Source organism: Pithys albifrons, chromosome 19, assembly GCF_047495875.1.
Source record: "Pithys albifrons albifrons isolate INPA30051 chromosome 19, PitAlb_v1, whole genome shotgun sequence".
Lineage (NCBI taxonomy): Eukaryota > Metazoa > Chordata > Aves > Passeriformes > Thamnophilidae > Pithys > Pithys albifrons.
Genome location: NC_092476.1, coordinates 5638177 through 5659488, shown reverse-complemented (window position 1 = coordinate 5659488; position 21312 = coordinate 5638177). Strand labels below are relative to the sequence as shown.

Below are 21312 nucleotides of genomic sequence, written 5' to 3'. Positions count from 1 at the left end.
AAACAGGCTCCTTGGATAATTTTACGGTGTGCTGAGAACTGTGCTGAGCCATTTGCCAGTAAATCAGCATCTCTTACAGCAAACTCTCCGTGGTTTGGCAGCCACTATATCTAGGGAATAAAATCTAATGAAAAAGAAAAATCCAAACATGGAGCAACTTTGGCTCATTTCCCCAAAAAATATGTAGTGTTTTGAGTTTAGGAACCAAATATCTGGGATTTTTGGGGGGCAGTGCCCATTACTAAAGCTTTATGTACAGTAGAACATGCAAAACATCTGCCTTTTTGCTACAAATCTGGTATTTGCCATAAAAATCTATTGACCAGTTACAGTTTCCCTTTTGGAGAAGGTGCAGCTCCTGAAAGCAGCAAGGGGAAGTTCCAGCTTTATTTTCAGACTGTGCTGGAATTTGGTGACTTTAACCCTGAGAACTTCAAAAAGTAAAATAAAAAAATTAAACACTCTCCTCCTTGAAATGAAAGGTGATGAGGAATACCTTAAAAGTTGGAGGGGTTTTATTTGCTTTCTGGGTTTGATGTGCTGGGTACAATCATATCCTACTTTCCAGCTTGTCTTCACCAATTAATAGATGTGCTAACCCTTTTTTACATTATGATTTAAACATTTTTAATGGCAGCAGAAATGTGTTGATTCCAACAATAATTAATATCAAGAAATTTGCCATGTCTCCTATTTTATGGCAGCATTGTGGTTCTGGGGGTCAGCCTTTGCTGCATTGCTTGGAGCTGCTCTGAGTTTTGCAAGACAAGGCCAATGTTGGAAGTAACAAAGAGAGAATCCCCCAGAAAACCAAAATGGGAAAAGTAAAGGCAGGGCTTGTCAGAAGCAGGAAGAATTCTGAAGTATTATCCCATGATTTTTAATTTGTTTTGAAATAAGTATTTTGAAAGGTTTGACACACACTGTTGGATCCAAAGTACTTTAAAACCCTGTTGGTGTTGGCAGCCCATTTCTAGCAGGTCCCCCAAGTCCCTGGAGCCTGACAAACTGATGTCACCTGAGCAGCAATTAGTGCTGACATTTCTGAAGGCCAAGCTGAGGAGCAGAGCATGGACACTCGGAGCCAGCAGAGCTATTCATACAAACAAGGATTCAGCTCATTTTTAAGCTGTTCTGATCTTTGCTGGCTGACTTACCTTTCTGACTGAGTTCCTTGTCTGAATTGGAGTGTTTGGATCAGAACAACCTTGCACACCTTTGAGTGAATTGTTCCCAGCACCTTGATCTCAATTTTTCAGCACAATTTCCCTTGTCCCTTCTTCTTCCAGAAAATTCACTTGGCACAAAAAAAGAGAGATTTAAAATAGTGAGAAAGGATGTTTTTTGTTGCACAGGAGCTTGTTTTATAATAAAATATCCAAGCTTCCAGGCAGATCCTTGAGATGTTTGCTTGCTGGTTCAGCTTTTAAGGCTGAAACAGAATGGTAGAAGGACAGACATGCATGGTATTTATAGATCCAGTCATGCTGAAGGTCTTTGCTTTCTGCCATTGTCCCACAGATTCCTTCTAGCTCTTATTTTCTGCACAGGAATGTTTTTTCTTTTGGATTAAAGGAAAAACTGAGCTGATGAAATGGCTATTCCATTTTTATTTTAAATGCCACTTGAAACAGAGGATTTTACAGTATTGTAAATCTGAATTTTCTGATGTTTTCAAAGGAGCTTGATAGTGTGGTACCTGTTTTGATATCATCTTAACCACGATAGCAGAAGATCAGATCTGAGAATTTCCTCCCATTATTGGGTTATTAATGTGTGTTACCATCACGGCATGACAACCTGGTGGTGCTGTGGTGGTTGTTCCTGGAGGATCCCTGCCAGGTGTGCATTCCCAGGTGCTGAAATATCATGAGGAATGTGCAAAACATTTAATTCTAAGCTTTACTTTGGCCTATTTCTACTGCAATACATGATTAGAACGAAAACCTAAACAATTCATGGCAAGATGGGGTTTGTTATTTTGCACACTGGAGCTGGAAATGTTGACAAATATATTTTCCTGTATGATTGCTCCATTTCTCTGTTTGTGGGGCTTCCATATTGCAGCCTAATCCACAGCACAGCATGACTCCTTTCTAGGACTAGTCCCTTCTATCATATCTCTCCCTCCCCTCAAATCCCTTCAATCAGCTTTCAGTAAAATAGAAAACAGGTTTTATTACTTATTAAAAGTTTTATAATGGAGGCCTGGCTTATCTTCCCTACCTTCTGCCACTGACAAAGTTGGACCAACAACTGCCAGATATTTGTCCAAAATATAGACTGAAACATTGTGGATTTTGTGCAGGAGCAGCTTCAAAAACCCCAAACCACCCAACCAAGCAGTGAAAACAAGTTTAAAAGTTATAGATCATTATGGCAACTCAAAAAGTACTAATGCATGTGACTTGTGATGTTTATATGAGCTAGGCAAACCTGAGGTGATAATTTGGCTTTATGTCAGCTGCAGATTTGACACTAATAATCTACAGTGTAATACCTGCTGTGTGACAATTCTGTGGTGGTGGTGTGGACTTTTCAGATAACTGCAGTGTTATGCTGGTACATGGAAGTCCTTTGAAACACTCAAAATTATGTAACTGGAGGACCAGGTGCTACCAGGATCCTTGGCCAGGGCCATCAGCACCTCTCTGCCACAGCCCCTCTCACTGGCACCTTCTCTGCACCTTGCACTGAGCAACCGAACTGGTGACAACTTCAGGTTCTTCCCAGGTTTCCCTCTGCATCCACATCCCAACTTTGAGGGTGCCCTGAGTGCCAGTCCTTGCACATTCTCAAGCTGGAATCTTTCCAAATCTGTGTGCACCAGGCTCTGGCCTTCCCTGTCGGTCTAATCACAGAATCACAGACTATTCTGAGTCGGAAGGGACCCACAGTAGGACAAGGGGGCACAGGCTTAAGCTCTGCCAGGGGAGGTTTAGGTTGGGTATCAGGAGAAGTTCTTTACAGAGAGTGGTCAGGCATTGGAATGGGCTTCCCAGAGAGGTGGTGGATTCACCATACCCTGGAGGTTTTTAAGGTGAGACTGGACATGACACTCAGTGCCATGATCTGGTAATCAAAGTGGGGTTGGATTAAGGGTTGGACTTGATGATCTCAGAGGTCTCTTCCAACTCAACTGATTCTATGAGTCCAACTCTTAGGTCAATGGCCCACACAGGGGATTGAACCCATGACCTTGGCATTATTACAACCAAGTTTTAACCAGCTGAGCTGATCTCAGGGTCTGATTGTCCCTGCATTGTTCTTCAGCCACAGATGACACAGTGTGTTTGTTGTGTTCAGTGTTGCTGCTCTGCCACTTCTGGACCTGCTTCCCATGGGGCAGTTCCCTCACACTCCCTGCAGTGCCTGTTCCTCCACTGGGTACAAACAATTCATTGGTGCTCTGGCACTTGCTGACTTCATCTTACTCTCTGTGAACTTCAGCGTGTTCTGGGTTATAAAGAGAGCAGGAAGGATGGATTATCATGAGGTTTGCTCCCTCTCCAGATTAAAAAAAAACATGCAAGAAGGTCAAACTGCACTATGTGAACTTGTTAAACACATTTATTGAGTTCTTGACAGTAACCAAACACAGTGAATGACCATTATAAACAAGAAAAAAGGCATTTTCTTTTACTTGGTCAGCTCCTGCTTTATCTGTAAAGAAAAAATATCCCTTTTCACCACCAATTTACAGGATTGAATGTTTGTCCCAATAATGGCTTCAGCAAGGAAAATGGCAATTTTAAACTGAGATGTTTCAACTGCTTTCTGCTTCTGAGCCAGTTCCTGCTAATGATGGACCATAAAGTGGAGTTTAAGTTATATCAGCTCTAAGTGCATTCCCAATTGTCATTAACTCACTTAAATTGGCTGCAAAAAAGAGAAAGGAAGTTAAAAAAAAAGAGAAATAAGAAAAAACACCAATAATGCAGCCACAAGTAGTAAGAGGCTCATTGTTTCAGAAAGGAAAAAAATAAATCAAAGCAAGTTTACTAAATTAATTTGTTAAACACATTTATTGAGTTGTTAATAGTAACCAACACAACGTATGACCTGTTGTAAAACAAGAAACAGAAAATGGATCAATTCTGATTTTGGCAAATCCTACTACAGATGTGACAGAGGGAAATATTTCAATTTCCTGTATATTCTGCAGTGATATATTTACAATACTTATCTCTCAAAGTCTGTCCCTTTTTTAATTGAATTAACAGAAAGATCATAACCTAGAAATAAGTTTCCTTTACAGTAGTCTTGTTCTGTCTTGTCAGGGTCCATTAATGATAGTGAAATAATGAGAGCTTTCCAAGGATTACTTGGCACACAGAACACAACTCCACTTTGATGCTGTACCGAGCCACCTTTTTGCTTTCTTTTTTTTTTTTATTTTTTAATTGAGGGAGGGGGGGAAAGAGGAAGAATTTCATATGTACAAAGGCTGAAAAGTCTTTCTTTGTGACTCTTAAATTAGTTCAGGAAAATTGTAATCACATTTACTGTAATTCTGTCTTTTTTATTTTATTTTACTTTTTAATTGCCACCGATCATATGAATGAATTTTGAGTTGAGTTTCCAGCATGGCAGCTCTTTCCCCACAGCACGTGCTGTTGTGAACCCAGAGAGGGAGGTTGGTGCATTCCAGATGGTGTCAGTTCCCAGCAGGAGCATTCCCAGAGGTTATGGGCTCTGCCCGCTCTGTCCTGCCTACTTGAGGAGCCATTCATTTACTGAAACAGAAACAAACACAATTAGGCTTTAATAAACTCCAAATATGAAACTGGTTGGGTTTAACACTGTATTAGGCACTTAAAATGTCTTTAAAAAGCCAAGAGGTTCAGCTTCCTCCTATTTCTGAAAAAGAATTAAGTCTGAATGACTTTTTCTTTGAACTATTACAACTCTACATTGCTGCTGAAAATGTCCTTTCTTTTCCAACCCTCAGGGCTACTCCTTCCTAACCATGTCCCAGGCTTTTTTTTTTCATGCTTTTCCTTCATGCTTCTGGGCAAGTTTCCTCATCTATTTCAAATATGTAATGTTTGACTGACACCTTTATTCCCCCAGATCTGGAGTTTTACATGTTTTTATTTGTGCTTGGATTTCTCAAAGAAAAGAGCTCAGTGTAAGCACGGAAAGGGTTATTCTGGAGGCAGAACCTACCTCTATACTGTAGTTTCTGTGCTCTATTGTTTGGACAATCTTTTCCCTGTAAACTAAAGTTGATATTCGTTCGGATACATCGATTGTTGAGGGGCTGGACTGGTCTGAAGTTGTCGCTCATGCTCAGGAATATCTGTGATGGCTGATTCTGGCTTAGCAGTCGTAAAGAATGCATCTGTACCAAACACAAAGCAGGGGTTAGTGCTGGGCTTGCCTCCAAGGAAACAACACACAACACTGTCAAATAGTCTGGTTAAGAAAGGAAAGGAAAACAGAATGTCAGTGGTTTGTAGTCAGAGGTGAGTTTGAAAGAGTTAAAACCATTTCTTCTGTGAGTCTCTGTTTCTGAGCCCCATTTTAAACTAATTCTGTATGGAGTAAAAGAAAACAGTGTGAGGTGTCCTTGGCTGAGCAGGAAACAAGTGGAATTCACAGTACTGGCTGAAGGGAAAATGAATGGTGAATGACAAGAGCTAATTTCCCAGGTTTTGTAGCTATTAGTGTAGCTTCCAGTTGAGAAGCCCCAGTTTTGGTTGCTGTTACTCAAGAACCACGTCAGGGTGCTCAGGAGGGACAGGAAAAGTGACAGTCGCGCTGCTGGAGTTGTGAAATTAATGATGTTCAAAAGAGAGATCCTCTCTCTGTTGACAGGTCTGACATGATATTGTCTGTGCTGTGGCTGTTGTTGTTCTTCCAGCAGACTCTGCCCTTCTTTTGGGATGGTTTTTCACATCAGAGGAATTTCTGAATCATCCAGTGCATCCAGCAGGCACCAATGGTTCTTATGGTGACTGTGCAACTGTGCTCAAGGCACATGAAATGGTTCCAGTCAACCAAAACCAGAGAGGCGAAAAAACTGTAAATCAGAAATTCCCAAAATATTTTGGTTTAAAATGATGAAAATATTTTTCCATGTCAGCATACCATTTGAGAGCTTCGTTTGTGGCATTTAATGCTTAAATGGAGAAATCCAGTAGCTGGGTTTTATATACTGAAAATCTGTGACAGTTTCCAGGGAGAACCTGAGCTGTGCATTGCTTTTTCAGTCTGAATATACAATGTAATTAGTAGGTATTCCACGAAATCAATTTGCAGCACTAATAATGGAGGATGTAACTAACCATTAAAGCATGTCAAGGAGTAAGTATCACAAGATTATAACCCATAGGTAGCAGCACAGACTCTAGAAATGTTCCAATCCTTGTTTTGTTATTAGTGTTGTAACTAAAAATGTTGCTTGTAGGAAAATATTCAGGTCCTGTGTTTGAAAAGCACGGACTGTTCAGCATGTTTGTGCTCAGCTGTGTCCTTCTCCCAAACCACCCATTTAGCAAAGAAACAAAGTGCTTTCTCTGCACCCAGACAGAACTGGACAGAAGGAATATCACAAAAATAAAACATCTCAGGCTTTTGAAAGTCATCTTATTTACAATGTTAATATGATTTTAAATCCCAAAGTGATAATTAGGGCTGTTTTATTGTTCCTCATTTCATTTCTCAGGCCAGATTGCCTCTGCTGCATGCTTGGGGCAGGCAGATGGTGGTTTGAGTCTTCCTTTGGGGCTCCCCTGTGCAAGAGAGAAGGTTTTGGTTCAGCTCTCAGCTCTGAAGGCAACTCACTGATGCAAACTCTGGTGCTAAATTTGCTGTTTTCTGATGTCAGGCCTTGGATTGTAAGCAAGTTGTACACAAATGTAGTTTTTGAGATTTTTCCACTGGTGTGTTTCCTCAACAGTGTAATTTTGACCATGAATTTGTGTTTTCTCTTGCGTAATTTATCCAGCTTGTCTCTAACAGGGGCTTTAATATATCAATCTGATTTTTTGAAGGTAGTTGCTGTGTCTGTCCTGACATTTTATTCTATAGCAGAAGACACTAGACTGATACTGTATCTCTGTCCTATGAAGGTACTATCAATATGAATTTATTCTGACCTAAGAATGGCCCCTGTTATAAATAATAACTTCAGTTATTTTGGTGCAACACTGCTATGCTTGTTTTAGAATCCCTAATAACTATTCCCAGCATCACAGAACAATTTAGTTTGGAAGAGGCTGCTGGAAATTACTTGGTTCAACCCCTCAGCAGGGCCCACCTCAAAGTGTGTGTGTGCAGATACAGATGGTGCTCCATCAGTTAATATTTTTATTTTGACAAAAAAACCCTTCAGCGCTTTTACAACTGTAAAAATTTCATGCAGAGATCCCTTAAGCAAAGGGTTGAATCTCACTTTTTATGTAAAGCTATAAATACATGTTTTAAAATATTATTTTATACCTTAACTAGATTGAGTAATTTTTAAATTATTTTACCTGCATCCTTGTTATGTAGACAGGTTTGTTCATTATTATCCAGCTTGCTGTTTCATAGCAGGGTGGAATTGTCATTGACCCATCATATGTAATGAAACTAGATGTCTCTGGATAGAGTTCCTCAATATTAAGCCCCTGTAGTAAGTATGCATCATCTGGAGAAAAAAGAGAGGAAATAAAACAACTGAGGAAATAAAATAGCTTCATAAAAGATACCACCTTTTTATGTATCCCTGTTCCAAAACATGAGCTTCAGTTTTATCAAAGTATGAAGTTTAACAAATGTACATTTCTGAACGTTCCAGCAGTTTGGACAGGAAAAAGTAACACAAAGTCACTAATCCTTGGGTTGAGCTGCACCTCTATGAGCTGAGCACAGGGAAACCCTGAACCACATTTAACCACCAGGGTTAAAAGCTTCTTGAAGCTGCAGATGTTGATTCAGATGCAGCAGCTTTGGAGAACGTACATTTTCCATTTTTTGGAGTGATTAACAATTTTTGCTCAACAAAGCCTCAGGAAGGCCAAGAGTGTTAAAACTTAATTGCTCTTCTGCCACAGGAGAAGGTTCAGGTTAATGCCTGATAATAAAGCTGCTCCAGGGAGCCCTCTGGCCTCTGCTGTGCACAGAGGGGCAGGATGCAGGGGAGGCTCCCCCAGAATGCTGAAATCAGGGTGGAAAGTACTGCAGAATTACCAGGGTAGCTACTTTTATTGTAAGTCTCCCTGGGAATGAATGAGGTGTCCCTCTACAACAGGATTCACTCTGTGGATATGTACCAAAATGTACTGAGATATGGTTCTGTTTTCCAAAGCTGATCGAAGTTCCTCAGCCTTTTCTGGGCACTGTTTCCCTCGCGCAATTCCAGCCCTACAATACTTTGGGCAGTGCTGTTGAAACTAAAGCTCCAATTTTCCTGCCAAATCCCTTCAATAGGAAATAGTCAGGGATATACATGTTTTATTACTTATGCACTGCTGCTGGTGTGTGTGTCAGAGGAAGCTCAGGTGGTTACAACCTCTAGTGCTGTGAGATCTCTTTGCACACTTTCACTCATGTTCAGTGTCTTCATCTGCAGAGTGAGCACTAAAATGCAGCCAAGGGCAACTGCCTATTGAGGGGTGTTTCCCCTTTCAGTGCTCAAGATGAGCTGGCCTTGATTTGTAGGGAAATCTGAATGATCAAGGAAGTGTGTAAGAGCTAAAAATGAAAAGAGTAATTTAACCTGAATTTAACATATTGTAGCTGAAGGGCAAAACTTAGCTGAGCAAAAGACTTGTCTCACACAATCTAATGGAAAAATAAAAAGGACTGCAGACTACTATCTTGGGCAACAGAAAATTAAAGAGCAGAGGCAAAGCAAATGTGACCTTGTTTTTCATTTTAACATAGCACACTCAACATGGTACAGGGTTCTGGGGTAGCAATATCAGCAGCCACAGCATCAGTTATAGTGTCAAGGTGAGATGTCACTTTTATGCCTCACTGACCAGTACCTTACAGTTATTTCATATTTTAAGTGTGTTTGTTGCTTTTCAAAATCAAATCTTGGCCTGTCCTCTCCTGTCAGTCACAAATAGAACCTTTTGCCACGTTCCTGCAGGTGGATCCAGGGGGATGGCACTGCTGGCAGGGCCCTCAGGCAGAGGGCAAAGTGCTTTGGTGTCTGGTACAAGTGGCTGACTGTCACTGTTCTTAACATGCTCAGTCTTCACTGGGCCATGGCCACCCAAACCCAAAATTTCCAGACAAGTGTGAAACCAGAGTCAAAATGCAGCTCACTTTGAACAAGCAGAGATGACTGAATACACCTGTGTCCTATTCATTAAAAACATTATTTGCAGTGCACTGGTAACTTGGCCAGAATTGCATCAGAAGTGAATTAATGCATTTCTTTTTCATGCCAGTGCCTGTTTCCAGTGAGTCATCACACACTTTTGCCTTTCCCACATGAACATGCTGTTCATTATTTATGAAGCAGGCAGAGTGGTGCGTTAGCTCCAAATGGCACAGTCAGGCAGAATAGATTGTTTCAACCTCCAAGGACCAAATCTGCTTTCTCACAGTTGTATTGGCTTTGGTTGGGCTGCAATGGTTTACACCAGGTAGAATGTTTATTAGGAGATAGAAAGCTAACTGAAGATTAATACAGATGAGGGATATTGATATGGAAAAACTGGAGGAAAACAGCACTTCAGGAAGAGTGGAAGATAGGGGTGAATGAAATAAGAGTTTGTCTAGGTAAAACCAGTATTTATTAACCCTATATGTAGGTTGTATTCCCATGGGAAGTCAGAGAAGCAGACTCCATGAGAAAATACCGTATCAGCACTCTCCCTATGAACAGATTGGCCTTTTCCCCACATCCTGATAAAGGTTTCCCATTCTGGAACTGAAAGGGAATTGGTGGGTTGGCATTAAAATCAGATTACAGCACTTCAAAGTCTTGCCTTATATTTATTGCAAATACGTAATTTGGAATGGTTAAAATCACCACGTGTGATCTCTTGCCAGTGACAAACCTTCTTTAATAAAGCCTCTACTACATTCTCAGCATCACTCCTGTCTACAGCCCACAATCTGTTTATCTGGATCTCCTGCTGCCTTGGGGTGATTTCTGAACTCATGAACTGTTCTCTATACAAATGAGATTTCATTAGTTTTTGTATTCATTTACACCAAGGCCTTGACTCTGACAATTTACTTAGCAAATGATGGAAATCCTTTTATCCCTGGGTTTGTAATAGGCGTGTGGGGTCAGCAAATTCTGTGTATGTTCTCCTTAAAACAATCCTATTTACAGAGAATATATTGTTTACTGAATAAAGGGAAATTTGAAGTTCATATCTTCATAATGCAGCAAAGGTTAGATGGACAGGATAAGGAATGCAGAGATGCTCAGCTTTTCAATCCTGAAGCAGTTTCCCTGCTCACCAGCCTTCATAAGCCTCTTGGAGCTGGGCTGACAGGGAGTCACTTGGAACACCCAAGGGGTATCCCTTGGGGATCTGCTCGGAGAGTGCTGAGCCTTTACTGCTTGTGACAGGAGCTGCAGAGAACACACTGAAATATGAATCTGGAGAAGTTGATATTCTTTTATTTTTCCAGATGTTTTTTTCCAGAAATCTGCATCTTAAGAATTCTCAGGATCATCTCTTAAAATCAGAATACTTTATTCACTTGTATAGTATCTATAAAATAACTAAGACTGAACCTGAGGAAATTCAGAATTTTATGGCTTTTCTGCCTAGCTGAACATGTGGCAGTATTTTGGTGAAGAATGACAAGCCCAAATTTTCATATGGAATTTCGGGAATCTGAAATGTTACCTTGTTTCCAATGTTAAGCAAACACTGGGTGAAAGCTCATGTAGCACAAAGAAAGAAAGCCAACTTATCCCCTCTAATGGCACACAAAGAGCAATAATAAAGCAGTTTTTCTTTAGAGGTTTTCACATAGCTTCTGACTAAAGCATGCTTGAAAGAACCCTTGTTTCAACCAGCTCACAGAAGATTCTTTGGGCTGCAATAACAGAATAAAGTAAGCATTTAAAAATCAGCTTGAAAACTCCTTGGGGTCCACTTTGTTTCATTGTAGCCATTAATATCTAAGAGTAGAAATTTCCCTTTTAATGCATTTTGCCTGTGGAAATTTCATGCAGCAGCAGAGATAGCTCTTAATTTTGTTGCTGAATTTAAAAAAAAAGTCCTTTATTTATGTTATAAACTGTCCTGACTGAACCAATGCTCCACTTACCATTCCCTCCATGCTCCTGTTGAGCACGCTGGGTCTGCTCATTTTGTCAGCACCGTGCTGAGTATTGACTTGAGGAGTGGACCCCTCAAGCACAACCTAAAAAACTCCAGCTGCTAAAGGCAGACTAGAAATCCTTGCAATGTAAGGGGTAAAATTAGTTTTCAGCAATGATGCTCTAATCCATCACGCAAGACAACTGCAAAATTACTTTCAATAACACTCTCGTGTTCCCAATTTACACTAAAAATTCCCAGTCAATACGTGTTACTACAGTAGGTAACCCAGTGCCCTGCAGAATATTATGTGCACTGAGTCTACCAAGCATTTCATTTGAATAGACAAACTTGTTAGCAAAAACAGTGGTTAAAAATTAAAAGAGTTAATCAATGATTTTGCAGCCTCTGTTACGTGTTCATCTTCATGCAAAATTTCATTTAGTAAACCCAAATTAGGTGTGATTGGGATCACATTTTCCTTCTAAGGAGATGAAACAGCAATAAAAGGTTGGAGGATGCAGACAGCTCCAGAGAGGAGGAGAGCCCTCTTGGAAGTGCAGTGTACAAATGTATGCTGGGAAAAGCACCTTCTGCAGTGGTACAGTCAGACAATTTCTGGCTGGTACCCAGACAAGGCTGGGAATACAGAATTTGTGAGTGAAAGAGCTGGAAAAAGCACAGTAACTTCTTGTCTCCAGGATGCTGCAGCAGCACTGGCAGGCAGGAAGCTCTTACAGGACAGGAGTGCTGTGGTTTTGCAAGGAATCAAGGCAGGCAGTTTAAAACTGTGGTTAATCTCCTGCTTCCATGCAGAGAAGATGAGACTTCATACTGCTGGAACAATCTGGAAAAAATGCTCTGAGGACAACCCTCAGTTGACTTCCTTTCCATGGGTATTGTGGAGAACTGAGTTTTATCATTATAGAAGTCTCTTATTTGGACCAAAGATGTAACAAGATTTGTTAACTGCCAGGTAAAATCAGAGAAACATCAGTGGGATGAAAGGTGTGTGTGTGTTGTAGCAGAGGACAAGGAACTATCAGTTTTTTCAGTTTGCTGAGTACTTTCTAAAAGTTAAATTCTGGCATCATTGAACTTCCTGGCAGCTTGGTTCAAGTGAATCTTTGACAAAGGGAGTGAGGTTTTCAGGATGAAGATGTTTAATTTGTTGCTTTGAGACAGATGTATTTTTCATTTACTTTCCCTAGACTATCTTAATTAAGCTCTAGAGATCCACAAGGTCAATATGCTAACATGGAATTATTGGGCATCAACAGTTAAAGGGTTTCCAAATATGAATACAACAAGTACACAAGCTGTGTCAACAACCTCTTTCTATATCCATTAAGTGCTGCAATAGCTGAATAGGAATATAACAACTGTCCTGTACAGAAACACTGATGAATACTAACTCCACAGTTAATGATGCAAGATCTTGACATGATTTAATATGATCCAAGCTGCTCTGCATGTCCCTTTCATGGCCAACAGTTTGTCCTGAGTATCCTGTGGGAATACAGTGTATGTATGTATCAAACATAATTTCATTAGTCTATTGCTGGTTCAGACATAAAACAGTGTTTGAAGTTCAGAATTCACTTGATAAAGTGATGCCCTAATAGATTTTTCACATTCCTGGGTTTATCCTACAGAGTTGGTGGCTGTGCCAGCTTGGAACATGTGCACATGAAGTGCCTTCTGTTTCAGTGGATCACCAGAGATGTCACCTGCTCCTGAAACATGCAGGTGTTTGCTACAACAAATGGAAAGAAACTTACTTTTATACGTTATTCTCGTTATGGTGTCTCTGTTAAGCATACGATTTAGGAATGGGTTTGATGATTCAGATACCTACAGGAGAGAAAATGAACAAAGTCAAAACCTTCTCACCAACATTTCCCTCCCAGAACTGCAGCTGCTCTGTGTGCACACACACGCTCACTCCTGACACTCCACCAAATTGCTTCTGCCTTTTCTCCCCACTGCTTTGGGAAGTGGAAATAATTACTTAGTTTTTTTTCTAAGAAAGCTTGACAGAAAGTTTGTATCCAAAAAAATAAGGATGGGAGAACAGTGTGAATAGAAATCGATGCCAGGATATAACCATGAGCACAGGTTTCTTCTCCAACAACTTTGATGCCTTTGCAGATGTTGATGTAATTAGGCAGGATTTCCATACAGTATTTATTATTTTTCTATTTATTGAGAAATATCACTTTCTTGCAGCACGCTGTTTTGATTGGAAATCAAAGCATCCATGTTTTACACATGGGTAACATAGGAAGGAACACTTCATGTTCAGGTGGAGCTTCTTGTCCATCAGTTTCTGCCTCTTTCCTCTTGTCCTGGTGCTCAGCAGCACCAAACAGAGCCTGGTCTGTCCTCTGATCCTCCTTTGGATACTTCTAGACATGGACAAGATTCCCTCTGTCTTCTCTTTTCCAGGCTAACTTGAAACCTTGCTTCAGTTTTTCCCCTTTTCATAAATTCAAGTCACATTGTTGGGTCATAATACAATACATTTTGGATTAAATAAAGAAAAGGTAGTCTAAATATCTTTAAAAAATATTAGACATGTTGGAAAATTGCCTCTTCATATCTAATTATTCAATATACTCTGTGAAATGCATATTTTAATTCTGAGGTTGTTTTGTCAGGAACTTTCTGAAATGGGATTAGAGTACTAAAGGGAAGTAAGAGATGTCCAATGTGTAAGGTGTCCTGATGGAAGGTATTTATTTCTGGATGAAACATTATTCAGAAATACATGATTTTTTTAGACTGAGGAAACAGACACATAATGGCAGAATATTAACAACATTTAGAGGGGGAGAACATTCTTCATACAAAATGAGAGAAAAGGTTTTTCTAATGTAATTGGAAAGGTTTGAGTAAAGTCTTGTGTTCAGTGCTAGATCACTGTAAGTTATAGATCTGTGTCTTGAATGCAACAGGATGGAGACTACAATATGACAAAATATGTCTTTCTAGCTCTGTGAAATGGAAGATATTAAAAGTTATACTTTTAATGTTCTTTCAGTTTTGATAGTTTAAGACGTTTTAAGTAACAGTGTGAGAAAAGCTGATTTTGCTGACTTTGAAACATTAGCAGGTTTCCAAAGAGCAAACCCCCCTCCTCCTCAGGGCCTCACCCTGCTAGGAGAGATTTCCTTCTACCTGATTGAATAACATTTCATGAAGAAACACTACATCTGCAGAGCTAGTGACTTTTGTCAGAGCCATTAAAGTGTTATGAGTGATGTTTATGATGTGATAATTTTTCCCCTGCTCCCTTATCCCTTTTAATTTCCCTCACATTGTAAATGCTTTGGAGAGGAGATGGTTAACTCAGTTTAGGATGTTGCTGTCTCTGGATTCCAGATCAGAACTTTTAGGCATTGCTGGAGTATCATGAGGATCCTAATTCCCAGATTTACAGTTCAGGGAAAGGAAATCTCCTGTCTCCATGTTAGGAATCAATAATACTGAATACTTACTTTCATAAATATGGAAACTACCACCAAGCCATTAGGGCTCTTTGCAGCTTCTGTGACATTTGTGTACAGCTCGTGGTTATAGTGGATCAGCTGAACCTGGAGAACAGTGAAGCCAAAGATTGTGATTAACCAGGAGCAAATCACACCATGATTGCCTGAGAACACCCTCCACCCATCCCTGCTTTGTCTGGGATCCCATCCATGCCGAGGGCATTTGGGAGCAGGGCAATTTTTCAGACATTTGCAGCACGCCTGATTTTAATAATTTCAGTCACCATCTGGCTCCAACTGGCACAGCACCAGCATGTTTCCTTCTAAATTGCCAGGGAGTGAATTTACCCCCATCCAGTTATGAATTGCACTGCAGGGGTTGACATCATTTCCCTGTTCCAACAGCACTTGCCACGGGCACCCAATAATCTCCATTTTTCACCTCAAGCCAAACACAGAGGAGTCAGAGGTTGAAATATTTGAAGAAACATATGGGGATATGGGTTTGGAACTGTTAAAAACAGCCCTTGCAAAATTCAAAACACTGATATTCATGGCCCCAGATTTTACAAAGTTGGTTATAGAGGCTCCTACAGTCAGGCCCTTCCTGTATTATTGTTTATCAGCTCCTCCTTAGCTCCGACAGCTTCCCCTCTGCTTTTCTGTTTTATGATTTGCTGGAACTTTTCAATTATGAAGGTACAGTTCATCTCTCTCTCTCTGGATATTTAAATGTCTTACCCAGAACCACGGTACTAGATTTGCCAATCACTTTTACCAATTACATTGCAATTTGTAGCCTTTTTTGTTTTTTTTTTTTAAAAGATGAATTTCTATGAATTTAACAGGCAGTTAAGTACTTCTAAATAGTCCAAAGTCTATTCAGCTTTATTTAGCCCAAGGATCTCTTTCTTAGTGTTCAGCTGTCAATTAGAGAAGGCAGGTCCTTGTTCTGGCATTGTCAGAATTGCACCAGCCTGCTGTTTATAATCAAAAATCAGGTCTGCTCAGAAGATCTTTGTTGAGCAGCTTTGCTATTTACAGCTACCAGTAGACAGGCCAAAAAAATAAGATACAGATCAAAATTAATGCTATAATGAGTTAATTTCAGTAACTTTTGCCCTGTCTCACCTGGGAACTACTGGGTGGCCTTTAACAGTCCACTGAACTGCATTTTTAAGGCAAGCAAACAAACCAAACTGGAATGAAAACAAAGAAATAAAAATGTCAAAGGAGCCAATGGGGTTCTGCACTAAATTCTGACAGCCAGAAAGCAGGACAAATGAAGGTCTTGGGAAGAACTAAAGAGAGCATTTGCTCTACAGGACACAGGGGTTATAAGGCTTATTAGTCATCATTTGTGGTACCACTGAACTCTGATACCATCCCAGGGCTGGGCACAGTGCACACTGAAATTTTTAGGCTTAGGAACACATTTTTCTTTTTATGTACAACTCTTCACTCGAGCAACCAACTTGTGAATTATCAAGGAAGTAAGTGATGAAATCCACTTTAGACTAGAATTCCTTCTGCTCAAAGTCCCAGAATAACAATGAATTAGATAAACTCATTTTATTTAAGAAACCAAAATGCTGAGAGCAGGAATGGGTAAAAACAAGGAACAAATTCTCCTCCCACCTATAGGTCAGTATCAAACTCTCATTTTTACTGATGAGACCTATGGAAATAAACCCCTTTAAATATATATAATCACATACAGGGTATTTGTCTCAAAGATCCCAGTGCTGAATGGAGACTTTTTTTTCTTCCCAAACCTGCCCCTTTCTGTGTCTCAGAGTTGTATCCTTCCTCCCTGCAGCCAAATTAATTTTAAAGCTGTTTCCATGGCACCATGGTTACATTCATTAGGTTTGTCTTTTTTTTAAAAGAACCTTGACCATGTAAGGAGATATTATTTTCAAAGTTTCTTACATGGAACAGCTTATTTAGAAAGGTAGGAATAAGCATAATGTCTTAAATACAGAACACTACAGGATAAAAAATGTAATTCCCTGTTCAATTCCTTCTTTCAGCAATAATTTCTTTAAGTTGCTTGAAATACCTGTAAGCTTATAGTCTGTATAAAATATTACTGGAGTCTTCCATGTAGGTGAAGCCACACATAACTAAGTTGGTCATATGTGAAAATCTCACTTTTCAAATGATGACATTGTATTAAAAGCAAAGCACAACCCAGAGCAGACTTGGAATGCTGAAAGTACCCTTTGAGTGTTGTTTGAGTTTCAGGGCTCAAACACAATACAGAATCTTGTTATAAGCTATTGATTTTCTTTGGAAGATTCCCCCTTTAAGATTAATTTGCCACAGAACAACTGAGAGCCTTTTGTTTTCCTCCAGCTACAAAAGTTCTGTTTTTCAGGAAGAAGGAGAGAATTCAGATTAATTACTCTCTTTTAGCTGATGAAAAACCGGAATGTCCCCTGGTTCCATCACCCAAGAATGTGCATTGGACCAGGAGCAGCCACATGTGGAGGTGTTGGGATGTCAGCAGGAGTTGCTGACAGCCTGGCAGGCTCTGTCTTTGGGCCAAAATAATATAGATAGGCTGAGATTATGGCTCAAGTTCTGACCCCTGTGGGAAAACACCTAATTCCCTTTCCCAACATGTGTGTTTATAATGGTAAGAACCTGTTCTTTGCCTGTGCTTTGGTAAAGCTCAGCCCTGTCCTCCCAGTATCAAACTGGTTGCACTGGTTTTTGTGCACCATGAGTGTTGCTGCTTCTCTTGATCCTTCACCCAGGTGGAATGTGCATCCTTGGGCAGAGTTAGGAGGGGGATGTTTGCTGTGTGGCATTTGACCAAGGCTCTGGCTAAGCAATAGGAGTGACTTCTCTGTTGATGGTGATTGGTGCCAAAAACTCCAGGGACTCCTTTCAGCAATTTTTTAACTTGGGCCAAGACCCTCTGAATTACAGAACTCCAACCTCATGTGCTTGAGTAACCCTTTTATAAATCTCAGATCACTGTCACAAGTTCTGCTGCAGCAAGACATGCAGTGAAATGAAACAGGGAATTCAGAGTATCACAATACTTCACACACAAATGTTTCCACAGCCCTCTTGGGAGCAATAGAATACCCTTTATTCTCACTTGAAGTGTTATAATTGAGTGCATAAACATTTTGATTTGTAAATGACAAGGGAGGTAAAGCATGAAGTAAATGGCAGCAGGGAACAGCTCATCTGTAACCATAATATTTGTATTATGCTGTGCTACCTGATAAACTGTTGGGATACCTGATTGAGAACAAGCACAATGTTTCCAGCACAGCAGGGAACAAAAGCACATGAAATCACTCAAGAAGACAAGTTAAATGTTTGTTTTGATTCAGAGTGCTTGTAAGGAGTTTCTAAGATCTCGTTAAGGAAAAAAAAATTACATAGTTTTGTTTTTCCAAAGTTTAATAAAAACAGCAAAAGAAATGTAGTTTCTGCATGGTGGGGGTCCAGTGAGGAAAATAATTTTACAGAGTTAAAAGCCATTCATAACAACAGTTGCTATTCCAGTGTTAAAATATAGTTGGTCTTACAGGTCTTGTAAAACCCTTTGGAAAGAACAGTAAGGTTGTGACCTAAGGGTTATTGATGGTGTTAATTTAGTGGCTTTGAACAGGTATGAGACCTGGGCAGTGTGTGTGACTGGCAGAGTTTATTTATGTTTGTCCTAAATGAAATGAAATGAGATGTCCCTCCTGCTTCATGGCAAGTCACAGGACCAGCTGGGAGAGCAGACACTGGGCAGGGAAACTCCCCTTTGTCAGTCATAGTCCTTGAGGAACAAACCCACCCTCTGCTGTGCCCAGGGTACTCTGCCAGGAAATGTTGGGATTTGACAGGGTGATCTGCCCCACCCCCTGGTTAATTAATCCTGAGATCTCCCTGCCTGTTACTCTTTCTGCACAAACCCACAGCAATGAGCTGCTCTCACCCTGTTGGGAAATGGGTGACATAAATTGTACATGACCACCTACACTGGCAGCAGTTCACTTGGCATTTTAGCAGACTACTGTGGTTTGAAGATAACAATTGGTTAAAATTAGCTTGTTGTATTAAACTACGGAGAAATGAAAAAACTACCATTGTTTGAAATAATTTTCCATCTGAATCTCTTTAATGTTCTATTAAAACCAAGGTTATTTAGGCTGTTGCTGACAAACATGCTTTGTGTTTTGTTTATTTTTGAGTTTTTTTACTGCTTTTGACAGTTATTTTGTGATTTAAAAGCAATGTGTATAAACTACTGGTTTAATAGTAAGGCTTGTCATCCACATTTATAGCAATATGCCAGGAATTGTATTCTAGAGAAATAAAAAAGAGATTATAGCTCTTTTTTTACTTAATAAGACTCAGAATTCATGGAAAGAACTCAGTTTTCTCCTGCTTCTGAGCAGACAGCTGTGCAGGAAAATGCAATAATGATCATGCAGTAAAGTGGCAATGCAGTCAGGGGTTAACTACACTTGGCTGCAAAATCTACTTTACTAAAAATAATGGTATGTTAGGAATTAGCACTGAAACTACAAATGGTGCCTCACACTCCATTAGACCAGCTGGTAACAAAAACCTACCAGGGTTCCCTGGGAAGTAATGAACACTGGGTTACTTTCCGTGTGTATTCCAGGTCTTAAAAATACAGACTAAAAAAAAGGATCTGCTGTAACTTGCTTTATGTTTAAAATAGTTATCTCTAGATTCTCTTTTGGCTGCTGACCTGGTATCTTACACTGATGAGGCTCTAACAGAGCAAAACATACTTATTCCTTGTTTATATGCAACCATTGCAGCTAGAAAATAGAAAAATAGGACCCAAATGAAATGTATTTAATATTTTTATATATTAATTTCTTTTTCTAAGTCTTACATGGAGTCATTTGCAAGTAGGAAACAAGACCAGTTTAGATAATATTTAAAACTTGATGTTTCTCGTAAGCAGGCACAGGACTGCAGTAAAAAGGCCACATTACTGGCTGAAGAGGTCAGATTGGCTGTGCATGTCTCAGAATTTGCTATTAGGACTCTCACCTTTGTGCTGTGACCAAAAATTAAGTAAATGATAGGCTGATAAAATAAAAGCGAAGGGTGATGGATTCCTGCCATCCAAACACCGCTGGAAATGTCACAATCATTTGTACTCTCATCCAAACAGTGGGGAATGCAAGGAAGGAGAACTCCACATTGGGCCCCAGAGGTGCCCAGCTGTGCCTGCCATGCTGGGTGCTGAGGGGCTCGGGGAGTTCCTGACAGGGCAGTGCTGCTGCAGCTGGTGGCTCCAAACGTGGGGGTTTCTGACTGCCCTGCCAGTCACCACTCCTGTCAGTCATGGTTAGCAGATGAGCCAGGGCTGGGTAAACAGAAATAAATGACACTGCTCTGCAATTCACTTTGTGTGAGCATCAAAATGAAGTTTTAGACTCAAATGCCTAATGTTGATTATGTCTTGGCTGATGCAAAATTTCATTGCAAGCTGTAATTTGGCACTGACCCAGTCAGTCATCTACAAAAGTTGCATCTTAAAGAGAATAGGGGTAATGCAGGAAAAAACCACTATTAGATGAGTCTATCATCATTTCTGGATCCATGCAGGATTTTCTGACTAAACACTGCATTTAAATTGTTGTCCCATTTTAAATACACCAGATGCTCAGACACCATGATGATGAACTCAGTATAAATGCTCCATTTGGTAGATTCAGTTATATAATGATGCTCTGAATTTCTGGGTGAATTCTGTGTTCCTTTAGCAATCAGTCCAGAAAGCAGCAGCAAAGGGTTTCTGCAAATCAAAAATGTGGAGAAGTAGCAATTGATGCTATTTCTGTAGTTCACTTGGTTGCCCTGAGATGCTGAGCCCAAAGGACACACGGACAAGGTCACCAGTGGAGAGGTATCAGCAGTTCAAACCTTCTCTGCTGACACATGATGCCACCACAGCTCTCAGCCTGCCTTGCCAAAATACCATCTGAAGCTCCATTTCTGTTCAAAGGGTGGGAATGATGGGCAAGAGCAGACAGAGAAACATCACAGGCCAATGAATAAAAGAATGAGCACAAAAAGTTAAGAGAATTTAGTCTAGTGAACATCTAGTTGTTGATCTGGGCCTCATCCCATTTGTTCTTGCAACTGCCTTTTGCTGTTTATGTAAATTGCAGAAGAGACAGTTTTAAACTTGTAGTTTAATAGTTGAGGTTGAGAAAAAACAAGCACAGACAAAACAAGAGGACATGGATTGTCTAGGAGTGAGATAGCACAGCTTAAGGCAGACAACTATAAAATTCTCTTGTTTCTGAATGACTCGAGTGGCATTTTACTCAGCAGGGAAGGTAACTCACACTTAGAAGCCATAACTAAGCCAGTTATCTCTACAAAATAAGCCCTTCAGATCTCTCTGAAGACTTTTGGTGAAAGAAAGCAAGGCATTGGCAAACACTGCCCAACAAATGCAGTACGTGGTTGTGATGGTGGTGAAGGGCAGCAGTAAAGTCACATTTGCATTTTGGATCAGCAGACTTTCTGTATCAGACAACAGAAGTCAAAGCTTTTTTTTCCCAGTAGAAAACACAGTCTGTATT

General features: G+C 40.1%; 1 protein-coding gene across 2 annotated transcripts in view; it reads right to left on the bottom strand.

Moving 5' to 3' along the window:
* Positions 1 to 4437: 4437 nt before the first annotated feature.
* Positions 4438 to 21312, bottom strand: part of CA10 (carbonic anhydrase 10) — a 176773-nt gene continuing 159898 nt past the window's right edge. For both annotated transcript variants that reach the window (XM_071573875.1, XM_071573876.1), the window contains 5 exons: positions 14732 to 14827; positions 13013 to 13085; positions 7482 to 7636; positions 5170 to 5344; positions 4438 to 4736 (listed from right to left, as the gene is read on the bottom strand). In XM_071573875.1, the coding sequence (XP_071429976.1) occupies positions 4714 to 4736; positions 5170 to 5344; positions 7482 to 7636; positions 13013 to 13085; positions 14732 to 14827 (522 nt within the window). In that variant the 3' untranslated portion in view covers positions 4438 to 4713. The remainder of the gene's footprint in view (positions 4737 to 5169; positions 5345 to 7481; positions 7637 to 13012; positions 13086 to 14731; positions 14828 to 21312) is intronic.